The sequence below is a fragment of the Euprymna scolopes genome, chromosome 15 (assembly GCF_053919585.1).
Source record: "Euprymna scolopes isolate OS-2025 chromosome 15, ASM5391958v1, whole genome shotgun sequence".
Lineage (NCBI taxonomy): Eukaryota > Metazoa > Mollusca > Cephalopoda > Sepiida > Sepiolidae > Euprymna > Euprymna scolopes.
In genome coordinates, this window is record NC_136496.1 from 97,127,701 (window position 1) to 97,144,241 (window position 16,541).

A 16,541-nucleotide genomic window follows, 5' to 3' on the forward strand; every position below is an offset into this window, starting at 1 on the left:
CAGTTGGGAAAGCAGAATCGCGGAAAGGAGTTCCAAAGTCTAGCAGTTCTGGGGAAGAAACTATTGGAGTAGAAGCCTATCTTATACCTAGGGATCTCTACTGTGAAGGGGTGAGATTTAGCTGCTTGTCGGGTTTGTTGGGGGTATTTACGTTGAGGAGGTTCAAGTGCTTGTAGTTCATGAGAGCATTCACCATGAAAGTACTTGTAGAACAGGCAGAGTGAATAATAGATTTCTAATGAAAAATGAATGTCGATATCAGTGATTGAAACTGGGACCATTAGATCATCAGCCTGATGCCATACCATTTGAGCTATTTTGTTTGGCAATTTATCATGAAATGCTTATCACTTATATTTTTAATGACGCTATTGTATAGGTCATTATTGAAAAAAAATGTATTCATTTTAAAAATCTCTTGAGGCAGATTAATTATCTTCTGGAAAGAAATTGAATTGAAATACACTTTTTTGTTCTTAAGAATATAGGTCAATATTCTTCTACAAAAATATGATTCAGAATCAAATATTGATTTGTTTTTAGAAGAAAACTATTAATTCCAAAGTTTCATTTTACTTTATTATATAGTAGCAGGGGTGCCCGGCATTGCCCGAGTGTTTGTGGGTGTGTGTGGTGGGGGTGGGGGTAGATCAAAACAAAAATAAAATAAAATAAAACGTTGGCTGGGTGTTTGGAGGTGTAAAAGAAAAAAAAAAGCTTTTGTAAGAAGGTAGGCTCGAACCTGAAGCCTTGACGCGAAGGTGGGAAAGAAAGGGAAAAAACCCTGACATCTAACCCGCTCGGCCACAAGGGGAGAGGAAGTGAAAGCTGTCTTAATTTAACGTTTATAAAGTGAAATTGACAGGTGCGAGAATTTAATAAGGTATTTGTTTGTTTCCCCCACTAAATGAATAGCAATTGTCTGATATGACGAGTTTTTCCCCCCCCAGCATTGATCAAACTTTATTTGCTTTTTGGACGTCTCAGCACATAGGGCCGAAAACACAAATTCGTTTTCACAGTTTCACTTTTTTTATACTGAAAAGTCAAAGATACACGCATGAGCCAATAAATATGGTGAAAACTGCACAAGTTAAAGATACACGCCGATTCGTTTCATAAATCTTAGATATTATCATCTTGGTTGCATATAAAAAATTATAAGAATGAGCGACCATCTTGAGAACCACCCCGAAAAAAGCCTTCGCCGGACATACAGAAAAAATGCACACACACACAAACACACACACACATTTTGCCTTTTATATATATAGATTGGAATATTAATCGGCACCAGGAATCTGAAAAATTGATGATAAACTATTTTATAAAAAATAAAATCCATAGATCATACCGCCACATATTGTGCTTGTATTTTGTGGCAGTATGGTATATGATCTACAGTTTTTAGATTTTAGATTTTGTGAAAATATAATCAGAAATTAAAAAAAAAAGAAAAAAACAAATCTCTTTAGTTAAATAATTGAAGATTTTAAAAATATCGGAATCGAGAATTTAGTACAGAATCAGTAATTGTATTGAAATCAGGAAAAATATTGGAATCGTCTCATCACTAATAGATATATAGATATATGCAAAAAAAAAAAAAAAATTATTTCTAATATAATCTTATTTCCCAAACAAAAGAGAATCTTTCAAAATTCTTTTATTCTTATGCCAAGATGCTGCATATACAGACGAAGAAAGTTATGGTACCTTAGTTCCAACAGCTTGGATTCCATTGGTTGATGCTAATTTTGAAAATGGCTGCATGCAGGTGAGGCTATAGCTCTTTTTTATGCAAACTCAAAAAATCTGAATAAAAAAGTTAAATAAAATAAAATGATTTTCTAAAATTATTTTCTAGAATTTAAAAAGAAAAGAAAGAACAAAATTATATAAAGCTCTAATTTATAGGAAGCAATACAATACAGAGGTGTAACTGATAGACACACACTGAATCAAGTTAAGACATAGAACAGTGGAATAAACTATGATGATAAAGTATACAGTGTTTTTTTAATATTTTATAACATTGTATTATATTCTTACTCATGTCAATGTAATCTATCTGCATCATATACATGTTCAACTTGCAAGTGTGCATATGGAGGCCATTGTACATGAGAACTATTCGGCAGAAATAGGAATGGATTTGAAATCAAAACTAGAACAAAATTATGTTTCTATGTGCATCTTTATTTAAATCCTCATTTAGAAAGGGAGATAATCCAGTTGTGTACTTGAATTTGTAGAGATTTCTTTACCCATTTCTGATTTAGCAGCATGAATTTTACTAAAATTAGATAGCTAATTTCATGGCTTTGTGAGCCCAGGGTTAAGAACCTCTGATGTCGTACCTTTTTATGCTTGTACATATTTAATGCATATATATATATATATATATATATATATATGTATATATATGCATATATATATATGCATATATATATATATATGCATATATATATATATATATGCATATATGTATATATATGCATATATATATATGCATATATATATATGCATATATATATATATATATATATATATATATATATATATATATATATATATATATACCCGGTGTTGCCAGGTTGAAACATATTGGTGGGCAGAGGGTTTAATCACATACTATATAAGATACACTGAATATCTTAACTTCTTACAGTTTTTTTCTAAAAGTGGATCACATGTTGGATTTATGGAAGCATAAAATACATAAATTTTTGTCTATTGTCTATGAAAATACATCAATTTTTGTCTATGAAAATTGAACGAGAAATAGCTTAAAGGGGAAATAACTCTCACAGTTAAATAAATAAACTTACTTCCGTTTTCAAAGGCAACTGGTGTAGTCTGACAATAATGGAAAATAAATTAAATAAAAACATAAATGAAATCAATCAACTTCAAATAATATTTCTAAATAGAGCCTATTATTAAAATTATTATTAAAATAGATTTTCTTTAGTGCAATATGCAAATGACGTTATTCCTTGAATGCAGATTCCGTTTAAAATTTAGTGAGAGCGATACTAAGAATACAATTACAAATTATACAAGACTTTTACCGGGACATGGCCGAGAGATGAGAAAAAACTACTATCTATGAATTAAGTAAAAGGTTCTGTTCGAAATTCTATACAGGTTTCTGAGTAAAACAGAAAGCTTCCCGAATTCAACAAGGTGCACTAGAAGAAGGTCGGAAATTACATTGGCCAAAACGTTATGTAAATAACATCCAAGATGAGAACAGTAGTTGAAATAATTCAAATAATAAAAGAAAAGTAGACAAAGTTAAAAGGGAAAGCAATTATATAAAACAGTTCTAGTAATGAAATGAAGAGCTCTAATAAAGGGAGATTACTGTAAAATATTACCATTTTTATTTTATTTTTATTTTTGTTATGTATTTTGCAGGTTGTTAGAAAGGGTCACACATCTGGGAAGATAGCCACACATGAATGTTGTGCCGGCCCCACTTGGTATTTGATGTTAGACGAGAAAGAAATGGAAGAAAGTCTTGGTGAGTTCACTGCTCAGTGAGTGTGTATTAGTATCAAACTATTCTTGATATGTAGTTATCCCATGTACTCATGTGTGGGTCTAATAAAAATAAATAAACAAATCTTTTGGTAAAAAAAAGTACATGGAAAGGGTTGACCTAAATATAAATAATAAATTTGTCAAAGTTAAAAATCTATAGAAAGTTGGAGAGAAAAAAACAACTGCTGTTATTGTTGTTTGTTTGTTTGTTTGTTTGTTTAATTGTAGAATACCATTGATTTTTTGTTGATATTCGTTTTCCCAATATTCTATTAGGAATTCTTTCTAGAAGGATATCGGTACTTACAGATAGAATCACGTTAAAGTTGCCAATATTCCTCAGTGAAAGTGTTCCTATGGAACAAATTATGTTTGAACTTGCCACACCCTGGTTGTCAGCCCGCATTGTTAACCACTGAGTCATCATCACCTTCCTGATGTTGCTGTTGAGCTTAATACATTCATTCAGTTCGAATAAATCAGATGATTATTGTTGCCATTCGTTCCCTGGATATCTTTCTTGTCAGAGTTCTTTCTAGAAAGACATTGGGTACTTATAGGAGGGACCACGTAAAGGTTGTCAACATCCCAAGTGAAACTGTTTCTATGGAACGAACTGGATTAGAACTTGGCATACCCAGGTTATCAGTCTGTGTTGTTAACCACTTAGCCATTGTCATCTTCCTGTTGCTATTGTTGTTGAGTCGATCAGACTTCTGCACAGAGCCCCAAAGGATTGTGCTTCAGGATTGTCTGATTTGTTGGACATGTGCAGAGGCAACATTGTAATATTCACCCTATGAATTTCTGGTTTTGCAACTGAGATGTTCTTGCTTTCCATACATAAGTGTAAAGATGACCAGAGGATGACAGATCCTGATGTTGACTCCTCCTGAGATTTTCTACTAGAGCTCTGTTAGCCAGGTAATATGGGTACTATCATGTTGTTAGCGCTTCTGTAATGGAAAAAGCATTATCAAAAGAATGACAAAGTCTATCCATACAAACATATAGCAGTTTTATTTACAGCTTTGTTCTTATAGCCAAAAAAAAACAAAAAAACAAAAAAAAAAATGACAAAGTCTATCTGTACAAACATATATCAACTTTATTTACAATGTGTTCTTATAGACAAAAAATGACAAAGTCTATCTGTACAAACGTGAATCAATCTTATTTGCAATTTGTTAAAACAACCAAAAGTAAAGAGTTAATAAAAGTTCAAAGTGTCTAGACAAAAAAAAAAAAAAAAAAATGTTGTATTGTCTTTTATTTTATTTTATTTATTTTTTTTTTTGTTTTTTCAATTTTCTCATTTTGTTCTAGCAGGAAATGGGGCATCCTACTGGATATCAAACATTCACCTGCTATCTCATACATTCCAACTGATAAATCTTTTTTTAGAGTATAACCGTCCCCTTAAGTGCAAGGTTCTCTCTTGCACTTGGTTCACCGAGTATATTTGTTAGGTAGTTTTCGAAATTCTTTTTATGAGTCTGATTAAGTGTAGTGTCAGAACAGATACTACACTTTACTTCTAAGGGTGAGAAATGACAAAAATCCAATTTCTCAGCATTGTCATTTTCCCATTTATTTTCAACTCTCACGTGTACCCAAACAAATATATATTCAATATGACGATCGCCTGCTTGGATAAAATACCTCAATACGCAGTTGCTATACTAATGTAAAAATAGAAGATAAAATAATAGAAAATCCACTGTTCATAGTAAGCACTGTTGATATTGAAATGCAAAGTTCAAAATGTAATGGTTTAAAGATCAAACAAGTGCAGACTCTCTTTCAATAGATAAACATATTTATTTATTAATTTTATAAGTGAATTCTTTTGAAAAAAAAAATGGCTTGGAATAGTGACAGTGCTAATTTTGAGAATAGGACAGAAGTAGAAGCAGCTCTAAAATTAGTAGAATGAGTGCAATCTTGATCTATCTATCTATCTATCTATCTATCTATCTATCTATCTACCACTACCTGCTCAGGCTCCTTGCACGGACCAATGTGACTCTCTCTCTCTCTCTCTCTCTCTCTCTCTCTCTCTCCAGACTTCCCTGTCTTCCATCAACTGCCTCAGATCTTCAGGATCACAGTTGGCGTCATGTTCAATTTGCTAGATGTACGTGGATTTAGGTCAATCTTGATATTTGCATTTAATATTAGTTTTAATAGTAATATAATTCTAAATATTTTGTTTCTGAATTTTTGAGATGAGAATTCATAATTCATATCATTTAGATTATTTGGACTACTGTTCTCATTTTGAGTATTATTCACACAACTTTAGATCTTGTGGTATAATGAATAAAGTACTAGGTAAAATTCAGTTGTAAATGACACTCTTCCGGAGGGTGAAGGTTCAATCCTTGATGCAAACGATACTAAGAATACAATTGCAATTACTGAAGACTTCTACACGATCATGGATGATGGAATGAGAGCAAGCTACCTCATGGATTAAATAAAGAGTTCCATTCAAAATTCCATGCAGATTCCAGAGTTTGACAGAAAGATTGCCGAATTTAATAAGATGCACATAAAAAAGAGCAGAGGTTAGGGTTCAAGGGTTACATTGCTATGTGAATAACATACAAGATGAGAACAGGAATCTAAATAATCTATTATATAAATCTCACCTGTCTGTTTAAATGTATGTATGTATGTATGTATGTATGAATGTATGTATGTCTGCCTAACACTTTTGACAGAGGCAACGGGTTTTCACGAGATTGGTATCATTTGAAAGCTCAGCCCTTCGGACAACAAATATCGAAAAATTGGCTAAAAACATTAATTCCTTCACCCTCAACTGGGCACTTTTATTCAGGGAGGGGGTCACTTTTTTTGACGATATTTTTGAAAGTCATCCTCTCTTTTCGATTGACTAGCCTTAATTTAAACCTTTGCGACTTCCGGTTTGGTGATGGACGCAACAGCAAAGACATTACATTATTTTTCATGTCCTTCTCCTCCTTCGCGGTACAGGTTCAAGCCTGCCTGCCTGCCTACTACCACTTCTTTTTTTATTTTTGCTCATGACGATACACCTCCAAACACCTGGGCAATGCCGAGCACCCAGGCTAGTTTAAAATAAAGCAAATTCTAAATACTTGTTATTGATCTGTGAACCAAATCAAACCAAGCAGGTTCTTGTAAGAAATAAAAATGTATGTAAGTCTTCAGTAGTCGCCATAATAAAGTTACAATGACAAGTAGTCAGTTATTAATAAATTGAAAACACTTCTCTAGTTAGGCAAAGAAGGGAGTATTTAGTTTTCTCCCGCTGCAAGAACTGTGACACCAGGGTTGGAGAGTAGGCTTGAGAAGTTAGTGCTTCTGAGGAGGGACACTCTGGCCTACAAAAAGTGCCTGCATTCTTGGTAAGGGTGGAGAAGAAGAATGTGTTGCTAGTACCCTCTCATGTCTCTCTCTACTAACTCCTAACTCTGCTTGTATATATTCAAAATAATCCTTGCTATGAGGTAATTCAACTCACATCTTTTAACATGTGACTTTTTGAATCACATTTTACTATTTGTTAGAAACATATTTTGTTTATCATCGCATTCTTTCCTTGATTGTTTCTAAGTTAACCTAAATATTTTAATAAACATTCCTTTGTTTCAATAACATTCTCTCTGAATATATTTTTCTACAAAACAGTTACAAAATGATAATAATATTCATTTTCTAACATTTTACTTTTTAATAATAAAAGTCGATATTCTAAATCGACTATCAGCAAGGCTACTCGATGTTGCCTCAGCAAAACTTAATACATGTTCAGCAGTTGGCAAGCAGGATGATGATGATGATGATGATGATGATGATGATGATGATGATGATGGGGGGATTTTCAGGCTTAGTGGAGGATGAAAGGTGAACTGATTCTTAAAAACAACATTAGTAACAGATCTTTAAATCTACCTTTAGAGGATTATCTCACCTCCCTCCCAAAAATGTTGTGATTTCCGCAGGCACAAACAGAAGGTGTACCATCATTATGTATGTCTCAACATGAAAAAGGCAGCATTCTCTGTGCACATTCTTACTCCGTGGAACAGTTTGCCGATTTTAAATTTTAAGGTGACCTTGGCCAAACATTTAGTCTATAAAAAATATCTTCTCATTCTCTTTTGAAATCGTTTGTTACATTTTGCTATTTTTATGCAAATGAATTTTAATTCTGAAATCCAAACCAGCCAATGGTTATTCCCCTCTGAAAATCTAATCATAGCATTAAAAAAATTGGATCAACCATAGTCGAGGGCAACCCAAAGACTACCTGTTGTGCTAAGATCTAGGGAAGAGTGCCACTCAATCCCTGGATTGCTTCTCTTATCCTTGATCTTCTTCTTATAATGATAAGTTGTCAGTTAGAAGCATCAGGCATTTTTGAGAGATTTTGGTATGAGACAATCTAGGATTAAAACCCCATCTTAAATCCAAAGAAATTATTGAATCAATTTGATGGATTTTGTTGCAGGTTTTTACATTGCTATGACTTATTCTCAACTAGCTGACCTGTGTCCCAGCATTTCCCAGGAAAGTAGAGTATTCTGAATAATGAATTCTTTTTTCTTCCGTTTTTCCTTCAGGAGTGAATTTTAAAGAAGATGCCGTCCTCTGCCCTGTCCACTATGGTGGCATGCTTCTTATCAACAATTTGATCCCTCATCAAAGGTAAATATGCTTTATAATCAAATCGTATATCTATTATTAATAGAGATTTGGTATTTGCCTGAAGCTATGTTTTTAGTTTTATTAAGGAGCTACTGTATCACCCGACACCACTGGAACTCTAAAACTGGCAAGATGTGGAGTGGCGAGACTATATCAGCTTTTCCCTTTCTCATGCACACCGAACATGGTGGGATGCTAATGGAGCAACATTTGTAACTCTTGAATGAAGCGAAGATGATCATTGAGCACTTACTTCATAGTCGCCGCTCTCATATCGATCTCTATCACCAAAGTTTGCATTGCCATATCTGGATATTGACACATCTGTTTCCAGTACTATTATGGCATATTTTTTTCAGAATTGTCCAATTTCTTCCTTACTTTCTTTGTTCCAGTTCATTTGACTCTTTAGTCTGGTGGTCTACATCAAATCGCTGTTCAGATTTTCTGATTCCAGCCAGTAGCTTCTTTCCTAGGACTTCAATCTTGTGGAACTCTCTTTCTGCTGACTGTTTTCCTCTTACCAAATCAAGACTAAGGTCAATAGGTATTTCTTTCTTTGTCTTAGCCATATTTAGTTATTTTTAGCTCTTTATATCAAGTGGTTTCATGCTTTGTCTGGAGTGATTTTCATGAAAAAAGAATGATCTTCAACAAATTTTAGTTGTGCAGACACAGAACGCTGGCTATGATACTTCTTGCCTACAGTAATAATTGTTGCAGTAAAGAAAACAATATGCACATATTTTGATTTGATGTTTCTAATTATACTTTTGGTTATTCCCTAAGCTCAAGGAAAACCTTAGAGGCTGTCATCAGACAATTGAGGAGATGAAAGAGGCTGTGACAAGAGTCATTGACATGCTCACACAAGAGGACTTCTATGGGGCTTTCTAGAAAGTGTTTTATCTGGAGGAGATTACTTCAAAAGGAACTAGAGTTTCATGTGTACTATCAATAAAAGTGCCGATACAAAAAAAAAGTCTGGAAACTTATTTAACGCACCTCATATTTCTTTTTCGTTTTACAAGTACAATGAAAGCACATTCATCTAGACAATTGTATAGTGTTAATCTCTTCCCTGACATCCCTGAAGAGATGGTTGGAAGAGCCTAGAAAAAGTCGTCTGTTCGTTTCAACATCAAATGCTTATGAACCAGATTTTATTCTTTGCTCCGTATCTTCCTGTACACGTCAACTTCAACTGTGTTCTTTGATTTTTAGTGGATTTTTTTTTTAACCCTAAAGCCTTACCGTAACACACAAACAAATGTTGCAAGAAATGCAACTTGAGCAAAACTGCAACATTATAAATTCGATGAAATCATTATAATGCCTTTACAAAGTAGAGAATAAACAAATTGTTTCTGTCTTCATAACAATATGGAAAATCTAAGATCTTGTGATGAGACAAATTTGTAAAAAGTGAATCTGATTTTTGCAGATTTTTAACATTTAAGTTGCAGAAAAATGACAATGACATAAAAATGATACAATGAATACGAATCTTAAAGGTAGGCATAGTTCTGATGAAAAATGTAGCCATTATAGGGAGATGTGTGTAGATGTGAGATTTTAATGGTATGGCTAGATGAAAGAATGGATGAGAGTCTTGGGTAAGTAGATGTTGAACAATTGAGGTAGCAGGGTAGATTCACAGGAGAAATATATGGAAGGAAATGATAAACATAGACTTGAGAGAAAGAAGATAAATGAAAACCTAGCCAGAGTTAGGTTAGTTTAAAAGTGAATTTCTTAAAGTCATCTAATGTTAAATATCATGTTAAACTGATGATGATTTATGCAAATATTTTATTTCTTCCATAGCTTACCAAATATTTCGAATGAAATTCGTTGGAGTCTTGATCTTCGCTGGCAAAATCCTGAAAATCCTTGGGGATTTTATGGTTTGAAAGAAGGAGTTTTGATGAGGTCTTTGAAGAACCCAGTCACTCAGATCGATTGGCATTCTTTTACAAGCAATGAGAAACCTTTGAAGGATTATGCAAGCAAGGTAAATATTATGCTTACATGTGACCCATAATTATGCATGTGTCTTTTACAATGAAATATGAAAATATGAATGAGGTTGAGTTGGCTCAAAAGTTTGTAAACACTTGCAAAAAATTTAAATTTTACTCGCCAAGTAATAACAAAAAAAAAAAAAAATTAATCCTCAAAATAAAGACCATCATTTTCCAAGATTTTATGCCATCGATCTGCAAGCTTTCATATCTGGCCAAAGTAATATTCAGTTGGCTTCGAATCCAAGAATTTTTTACATGCTTCCTTGACTTCATGAGTCGAATCAGCAGCCTTTTAGAAAGTATTGCATTGAGCGGAAAAGGACCTAATCTGATGGAGCACAGTCAGGATTGTAGGCTGGATGTGGCAGAACCTCAATGCCATCCAACTCTTCAAACTTGTTTTTCTTTTTCATGGTGGTGTGTGGCTTGGCAGTGTCCTGCTGAATCAAAGCGTGCTTATGGTTGATCAGAGCCTAGTACTTTTGCTTCAACTTTTCGTAGACCCACTGCAGTTGCTTACAGTAAAATTCGGCATTGATGGCATGATCATTCAGAACCAGCTTAAAGTGCACAATTCTTTCAAAGTTCCATTATATGCACAGCATGACTTTCTTGCCGAATTAATTTTGTTTTGGAACCGATGGGATCCTTTGCTCTTTCTCAACCCATCGTTTGTTTCGATTGTGCTGGACCAGATAGACTCATTTCTCATCTGATGTCACAATGCACTTCCAAAAATGTTTGTCCAATGAATTGCTGAGCAATTGAAGGCAAATTGAAACTCGTCCGTTGGCTTGTGCTTCAATTAGTTCTGGTGGATCTTGGCACGGCTTTTTGTGAACAAAATCAAGTTGCTTCAAGTGTTGGTGAATTATCCATTTACCAACTTCCAGCTCATCAGCCAATTCTTGAGGGCTTGATGAAAATGCAATGTCCCACTCAGTTTGCAAGTCTTCATCATCCAGTTTTAACAGCTGTCACAAATGAGGCTTACCTTCAAGCTTCATATCGCCAGAATCGAAATGCTTGTACCACTTTGAGATTACCACATATTTTTTTTATTACATTTTCACCCCAAACAAAACATAGTACCACTTTGATGTAGGTGGCTACTATCAAGAACATAAGTTGCATAAGATGTAGGGGGCTACTATCAGGGAATAAGTTGTAGGGAGTTGAGCAGCAAGATATCTGGTAACATTACACTTGAACTTCTGCATGTTAGTAAAATTGGGGAAGCAGACACCCGGAAGGGAATTTCAAAGTCTAGCAGTTCTGGGGAAGAAACTATTGGAATAGAGGGCTTTGTTACATCTAGGGATATCTACTGTGTATGGGTGGGACTTTGCTGCTTATTAGGTTTGTCCAGGGTATTTACGTCGAGGGGGTACAAGGACTTGTAGTTCATCAGAGCATCCACCATTAAAAAACTTGTAAAACAGGCAGAGGGATGCAGCATTTCGTTGATGGGACAGAGGTTGAAGCTTAGATGACAGTTCACGACCTATCAGGTTGGTGACTCTCTTTTGAACCATGTCCAAAAGTAAGAGACTAGTAGCAGATACACTAGCCCAAATGTGACAACAATACTCCATACACGGGTGAATGGTGGCCTTGTAGAGGTACAGGATACTTTCAGGCATAAATAACTTTCTAGTACAGTATACAGAGCCCATCTTCTTTGCAGCAGCCTCAGCAATGCTTTCGATGTACCACAGAAGCCGGGCAGAAATGCTAGTTTATATATCTATAAAAATGAATGTGTCTGTGTGTCTGTCTGTGTACATTTCCCTACGCAATAACTCTGTCAATTTTTAGTCTACCGACTCGAAATTTGATATACAAGGTACTGAGATTTGGGGAAATCTATGTGATTAGTTTTCGGCCAGAAATTTGGATGTTAAGGGGTCAAAGTTAAACGATTTGACCTTTGAGAACTCTACCAAACTCCTCCGACAATTTAAGGTCTAAACACTTGAAATTTTAGATATAGGTTCCTTGGACATGGATCTAACTTGATTTGAGCTCCAAACAATTAATATTAAGGGGCTATAATAGGGGTCAAAGTTAAAAAAATTGACCGGACACCCATGCTAGTAATCTATATTTATTTACTAATTCTGGAAAACTTTGTATCTAAATAAAAAACAATATATTATGTTAGTTCTATGCAAAACTAATCCTCCATTGTAAATTCTGAGTTTGTCTGTTTGTTTCTGCCCGGTTTATCTGAAATCTAAAATGTGTGTGTGTGTGTGTGTGTGTGTGTGTGTGTGTGTGTGTGTGTGTGTAAAAACAAAAAACAAAAAGAAAGCAACCACATGTTACATTAAAGTTTTTTCCTTTTTTTTGCTAAAAGTAATCTGTATTTGTTTCGTTGGTGAAATAGAATAGTCACCAATTTATTTTTTTGTTTAGTCTAGAAATTCCCGACTCAACATTAATTCCAGCTAAGATATATGGTGAAAATTCTATTTCTTAGTTTAGTCACCAAAAATGCTATTAGTTGTGTACATTTCTGTTAAATATCAATCGAACAAGTCATAGGGTTAGCCATGACAATTTGGGAAATAAATAAACCCTAAGCATCACAGACTTTAAATCATCACACGTCCTGCGGTTTCAACATTACCATCTAATCTGTAACTTGTTAAATAAATGTGTTAAAGGTTATATTCATCCGGTGATCATTTTGGAGTGGCTGTTAAGCCAATAACACATATCACCAGATGTAACATTTTCGATATTAAACAAACGTATAAAGAAAGAAAATATGTATAACTTTTAATAATGAAGTCAGTATCTTGAATTACAAAACCACTATTCATATATTCCATAAAACTGGAGCAGTCATTATTTTAATTAAAAATGTGTAGTAGGAGATAATAGAGAATAGCAATATCATAAAAAACTAAACAAAAACGTTGTTCACAATATTATTATGCCATAAACAATTAGGCTCTGGTGTTTTGTTGGCTGTAGGAGTAGATATCAAGAAATGAGTGAAAATGACAGCATCCTTCTTCTTGGAAGGTTTATTTGGAAGAAACAGTTAAACTGGAAAAAAACATAAGAAAGTTTGAAAAAAGACAAAATGAATGCATAATATCTGGAAACATGCACAAGGGTTAATTGGATGGCAGAACAGGTTAGAATATTAAAGTTTTCGTTATTAAGCTATAATGCCTGAATGTACAAGGGAAAAATCTAGTTTATTTTATTATATAGATATGTTTTAACATCCACATACATGTGTTTCATCTTAACCAAGAATCATCAGCGTGGCTATATATAACTATTCCATTGATCACACAATTCAAACCTCATGCTTAAGTTACCTTTGAATCCAGTTCAACATTTTTATTACTGCAAAAGTGATTACAACTACACAAAATGGAAAACAAGTTTTCAGTTTAATTTTAAGGAAATGGAAGAAACACCAGAGCAAGACCTCCAATCCGTAGTGGAATGGGGACAAAAATGGATGATCACATTAAATGCTGCCAAGATTAAACTTGTTTCCTTCAATAATTACAAGAAACCTCTACTACCAATAGCAATGGCCAAAGACTTATTACCTAAATGTATTTTTTCTAAACTCCTCGGCCTAACGTTCACAGGGAACATGAGTTGGAACAGTTACATTGAGAGCATTGTCAGGACCGCTGCTAAGAAGGTAGGCTCTCTCTACCGTGCTAGAAAGCTACTAACGCCCGAAAGTATCCTGTACCTCTATAAGGCCATCATTCGCCCATGTATGGAGTATTGTTGTCATATTTGGACTGGTGCATCTGCTACTAGTCTCTTGCTCCTAGAAAATGTTCAAAAGAGAGTTGCCAATCTGATAGGTTCTGAACTGTCATCTAAGCTTTAGCCTCTGTCCCATCGCCAAAATGTTGCATCCTTCTGCCTGTTCTACAAGTATTTTAATGGTGAATGTTCTGATGAACTGCAAGCACTTGTACCCCCTCTATGTGAATACCTCCGACAAACCCGACTACCATCTAAATTCCACCCCTACACAGTAGAGATCCCTAGATGTAAGAGAGCTTTCTACTCCAGTAGTTTCTTCCCCAGAACTGCTAGACTTTGGAACTCCCTTCCAGGTCCCTGCTTCCCCAACTGTACTGATATGCAGAAGTTCAAGTGTAATGTGAACCGACATCTTGCTGCCCAACTCCCTACATAGTACCCCTGTAGCTTATATCCCTGATGGTAGCCCCCTACAACAAAGTGGCAATGTGCCTTGTTTGGGGTGAAAATGTAATACAAAAAAACAAAATAAAAAGCAAACAAGTTTATTATTTTTTAAGCAAATATATAGTAAGCTGCCAAGAGTGTTCGATAATCTAAGGTAGGGAACTTTCACAATTTTGCCTAATTGATAGTATTTTAATACGTCTCTTAACAGTGCTCGTTTGTGAAAGAATCTTTACTTTTTATTTATGCAAACATTTGCAAACACGTTTCAGTTCTAGTTGGAGAGTAGCTGAATCTCTGGATATAAACTCATTGGAATTATTTATATACGTAAATCAAAAACAAATACAAGTTAATTTTATCAAATGCAAAAATTTAATCCTCTTACTTTTATTTATTTATGTTTTTACTTCCGTTTACCCATAACAAGGCATATTGCCACTTGAACGAAAGGGGCTACTATTTGGAACCATGCCTAAGAAAGATTAACAAGATGTTGGTTTACATTACATTTAAACTTCTGCATATCAGTACAGTCAGGGAAGCAGGTAGCAGGAAGAGAATTCCAAAATCTAGCTGTTAAAGGGAAGAAAAAACTATTCAGCTTTCTGGTATTCAACAGTGAAGGGGTGTGATTTTGTTGCCAAGCGAGTTTGCTGTGGATATGTACATCAAGGAGGCACAAGTGCAATGAGTTTATTAAAGCACATTCCACCAAAACTCCTGCAAAACAGGCACAGGGATGCAACATTGGAACACACTATGCGATCTACGAATATCTGTACATGATGTTGGCAAGCTTATCAAAAACCTTGATTCCAATGTTAGCCAAACACAAATAACTAAAAAATTTTGTTTGGAGATGGTCACTAGTTTCAGGCTTAAAAGATAGTTAAAAAAAAAAAGAATCATTCTACCACTAACCCTAATTTCGGTATCTGGGGGTGTCAGTTGGATTTAGGATTAGTTATAGGTCAGTCATTTTTTAAAACCATTTTATTAGCCAATGAAACATCAGCAAGCATACACATGGGTTGGCCATATTGGATTTTTAGTTTCTCCAAAAAATAAATATCGACAAAATCTTTTATTGAAATAAAAACATTTTAAACCGGTTTCAGAACTTTAAAACTATGTAGTTTGATAAAAAAATATAATTTGCTTGCATTTCATCAATTTGCATCATCGTCGTCGTCGTCGTCGTCGTCGTCGTCATCTTTGCCTTCTTCTTCTAACACACTGTTCATTGTATTTTATCAAATTATGGTCTCAATAGGACGAAGATGAGTTTGACACGAGGATTTCTGGTCCGTGGATGAAGCGATGGAAAATGACTAATAAAAACCACCATACTGCAACTTTTCGAGAAGACGCCACCTCTTGGCATAAAAATTAAAGTCGTTAGACAATTGAAACTATCCTACACGACGTTATGGATAACGGTAAGAAATAAACGCAAGGGAAGTAATTTAAAATTACAAGGGAGATAATTCTGATAAGGAATTTCTTTCTTAAAAGTAAATAAAACAAAATTAAAATTTAAAAAAAAAATTTACATTCAAATAAATATGTTTGCATGCATACTTTCTTCTTTTTTAAATATTTCTATGCCTACTCTGGCCATATACTAATTTGAAGTAGCTGAGTAGCCACTTGGTTCCCACCAGTTTTAGCGAATAACAAACAGCATCCTGAACAAAAATGAGTCGTCTATCACAACCATTATCAACGATTTCCCCCACTTTCTATCTGTGCCTACATCTAAACGCAGATTCCATGAACAAAGCTTCTTTCTCAGAACTGCTTGCCCATGGAACACTGTTTCACTGTCCTGCTTCCTGGTTGAATACAACATAGTAGCCTTCAAATCCAATGTAAACAAGTTCTTGTTGAGTCATCCCCATAAATAATCAAATTCTACCCAATTTACACCATACAAAATTACTACACTACCACCTTACATTCATAAACTCTTATTCTCGAATAGCCTCCGGGACTTGATAAGTGGTGACTCCCAAGTAAAAAACATAAGAATAAAAAGTAAAAATAAAACTATTATGTACA

At 34.4% G+C, this 16,541-nt stretch overlaps 1 protein-coding gene across 1 annotated transcript in view; it reads left to right on the plus strand.

Moving 5' to 3' along the window:
- The window catches only part of LOC145294205 (uncharacterized), a 37,177-nt gene extending 21,160 nt beyond the window's left edge, over nucleotides 1–16,017 (plus strand). Inside the window, exons 5-9 of the mRNA XM_080141314.1 lie at nucleotides 1,683–1,777; nucleotides 3,424–3,529; nucleotides 8,166–8,250; nucleotides 10,078–10,264; nucleotides 15,754–16,017. Coding sequence (XP_079997440.1) covers nucleotides 1,683–1,777; nucleotides 3,424–3,529; nucleotides 8,166–8,250; nucleotides 10,078–10,264; nucleotides 15,754–15,873 — 593 coding nt within the window. The 3' untranslated portion in view covers nucleotides 15,874–16,017. The remainder of the gene's footprint in view (nucleotides 1–1,682; nucleotides 1,778–3,423; nucleotides 3,530–8,165; nucleotides 8,251–10,077; nucleotides 10,265–15,753) is intronic.
- The last annotated feature ends 524 nt before the right edge of the window (nucleotides 16,018–16,541 follow it).